At 36.2% G+C, this 3,163-nt stretch overlaps 1 protein-coding gene across 1 annotated transcript in view; it reads left to right on the forward strand.

Moving 5' to 3' along the window:
* The window catches only part of LOC106107715 (transcription intermediary factor 1-beta-like), a 7,019-nt gene extending 5,806 nt beyond the window's left edge, over window positions 1-1,213 (forward strand). Inside the window, exon 5 of the mRNA XM_013288700.1 lies at window positions 1,206-1,213. Coding sequence (XP_013144154.1) covers window positions 1,206-1,213 — 8 coding nt within the window. The remainder of the gene's footprint in view (window positions 1-1,205) is intronic.
* The last annotated feature ends 1,950 nt before the right edge of the window (window positions 1,214-3,163 follow it).

The following is a 3,163-nucleotide window of genomic DNA, read 5'->3' on the forward strand; positions in this document are numbered from 1 at the left end:
CCCGCCCCCTACCTGCCGCACTAGCGCCCAGTCTGCACGGCCGGGCTGCACCGACATGCACACATATAACGATTTATTTTCATTTTAAGATTATACAGTCCTTATTCTTCGTATATAATGTGAAAAAGTTCCTTTATCTTTGTACGAGGTGTACAAAATATAAATTATTCGATTATTGTTTTACGTATGATGTGTGGTGTGGGCACGGGCGGCCTGCTCCCTGCCCCTGCCCCTGCGCCGCATACTGCGTTACTGCATTTGCATTATACAATCACAATTTGTTTTAGTAATATTACGAAATCACAAGTTAACTAGATAGAGTTATATCTCGTTTATTTTAAGTGTTTATGTATAGATTGAGTGAGGAAGTCCCGCTGGTCCTCGGGGATATCTTAATCACGTTAGTATTTTTTTAATGAAAAGTTTAAAGATGGAAGAATGTGAATTAAAAAAAAATTGAAATTAATTTCACCAAAAAGTATTGATGAATTCTTCAAATTATTTTTCTATGATTTATAGAAGTGAAAAGAGGCTTTTTGAAATAATTTTGATCGGAAAAAATATTTTTAACCGTTGTTTGAGTTATCGAAAATGAATGTATGTTTTCTAAGAGTATATAATAGAAAGCACAAAAGTGTTATGTAGGTCTTGTTATGTTCCACGCGGCCTACTGTACACGCACTAGTTGACTGTACATTTGTTAAACTCATATTTCGACTAATAACGTATACTAAGTTATTATCTATATAAAGAAAATATATATCGTAAATGTTAGGTATCGCATAAGTAATGAATGGATGTTGCCAAATGATCTCGCACAGAGTGGAGAACGCTTGGGAAAAAGCTAAATAGATTGTTGAAGATTATACATACATCTACAACGTAATAGTTCAGTCTAGCAAGAAGCATAAGAACTGACCGGAGCAAGAAATGTAAATGTCTTCTTCATATGAGCCTGCCGCAGGTCAACTGAACGTGTGAAATGAACACCGCTAAGGTCATCGTTATGTCTTGAATAGACTGGTATAGCATTATTTTATTTTTTAATTAGAAAGAGATGTTTATATAACATGAAATAGTTGATTATTTACTTGATCCAAGGTATTATCATTCTTTACCTTATTTTCCCTATTAATGAGTTTTTAATAAAGAAACATCAGCAATAATTTTGCATATCGAGTGTGCTGTTATGTTGAACTTTACAGCGATCTAACAGTGGCGCTGCTCTGTCACTCTAGTTTCCTAGTATTGCTGGTTTGTAATAGAAATAAATATCACTTATTGGACTATGTTGTTTAATTTATTATTTACTCTAATACACTATTAAAATACGCCAATCATGACAAGGCGAGTTTTAATGCAGATAAATAATTAAATGTTGGTTGTTTCATAAAAACAATTTAAGTTACCAAGTCTTATATGAAATATAAATTGTGAAATAAAAAAGGTCAAATCATTGTTTTCTTATAAAAATCATTTTATAGCAATACTGGATTTATGTCACTTTGACTTGGAATTTGCAAACTGAATGACATTTGTCATTTCGCATTGTTCGACCAATCAGCGTCAAGGAAGTTTATTTACGCGGGAGTGGATTGGCCGGCGGCTGACTGTAATATTTCTACTTGCGTGGTAGAAAAGAATAGATTTAGCAAGTGTAGAGTTGTTATCATTTGCACTTGTTATCACAAACATTGAAGTAACCAGAAGCATCGGCGCATCAAGGCTGTGCGGTGTCGCGGCGACTGCGACATAACTAGACAGAACAGCGCAACATTTCATTAAACAGGGTGAGTGACCTCCAAAAGAGGTTATTGACTTGCAAAATATTTATTACCAAGATGTTTTGATTCAGTAAAAAACATATCCTAATTTGTTATATCAAAATAAAATTAAAATCATATTTAATAACTACTAACTAACATGTTTTACTGTCTGCTTTTTTAAGTTATTTAGATTATGAATATTTTTCTATTAAATATTTGCAATAAACATTATGTTAACTCCAATCATAAACAGTGTAATTTATGCAATCGCTTGAGGAAACGTCGAGAGAGTAGAGGAAAGTTGCGTTTAAATAAATTAAAAATAAAAACTTTTGAGTACAAGGTGTAATTTCTTAATATATTTGCGTACGCCTTGCTAAAATCCACACATTTTTGTGTCTATAAGCCTTCAAGTAGTAAAATTCAGTGAATGTTTCTGCAAAAATAATTTAATTGACTTATGAATAGAATGAATAACCCTTTCAAGTATCGATGTCGATCTCATGTTGTTGATATTTGATAGTATTGTATGTGTGCAGGGCAACGACTCGTTATCTAGAGCCTCGGCCCCGCGCCACCTATCGCCTAGATGTAGGGGACCTCTTGAGTGCCTCTAAAATGTCAACAATACACGCGAATAATAGATTTATTTCATCATTATCCTCTTTGCAGACTTTACACGAAATACGTACAAAGCGTTTCAATTGAAAATTGTATGGTGATATAAATTATTGAGTGTAGAGTCGGTAGGTATCGCAAAGACCTTGTGCCCTTTCGTCCTGTCGTAACGCAGCGGCGGGCGGCGGAGGTCGTGCGTCGGCGCCTCACTACTGCTCACGTCACCGCTCAGCCGTGTCCTGCCCCCGCCGCCCGCTGGCCGCTGGCCGCTGCCCGCTAGGACGTGACCCGCTACCAAACGCGCTCATACCTGAATTAATTCAATACAACCTGTACGATTACGATATCCACAAATTATTAGTATAAAGTCTAAACTTTTGTTATCGTATATTCATTATTTGGATGGCTCCTAATTCTTGTTTAAGTTAACGGAACTCTACTTTTTAAACTTGGAACGTTGTTTAATGTGAGTTCGAAGCTAGATTATAAAAGTTTTTAAAATTTTTTTATAGTATTTTCATCGCTATTGCGAGAGAACCTCGGGAACTGTCTCTACCACTGTTATACAATTAGTGATAACTTCTCTGTACCTTAATTAACTATATATATTTTTGCATGATGCGAGCACAGCGAACCACAACACGATGACTGCTGCATCATCTTGTATTATCTAACTCCATACACGTTTCATTGAGAGTATTGTAGTCGCAGATAGCGGAGCGATGCGGCTGATCATCCTGGAGGACGCGGAGGTGGTGGCGGAGTGGGCGGCGCGCTTC

Source organism: Papilio polytes, unplaced genomic scaffold (genome assembly GCF_000836215.1).
Source record: "Papilio polytes unplaced genomic scaffold, Ppol_1.0 DF821911.1, whole genome shotgun sequence".
Lineage (NCBI taxonomy): Eukaryota > Metazoa > Arthropoda > Insecta > Lepidoptera > Papilionidae > Papilio > Papilio polytes.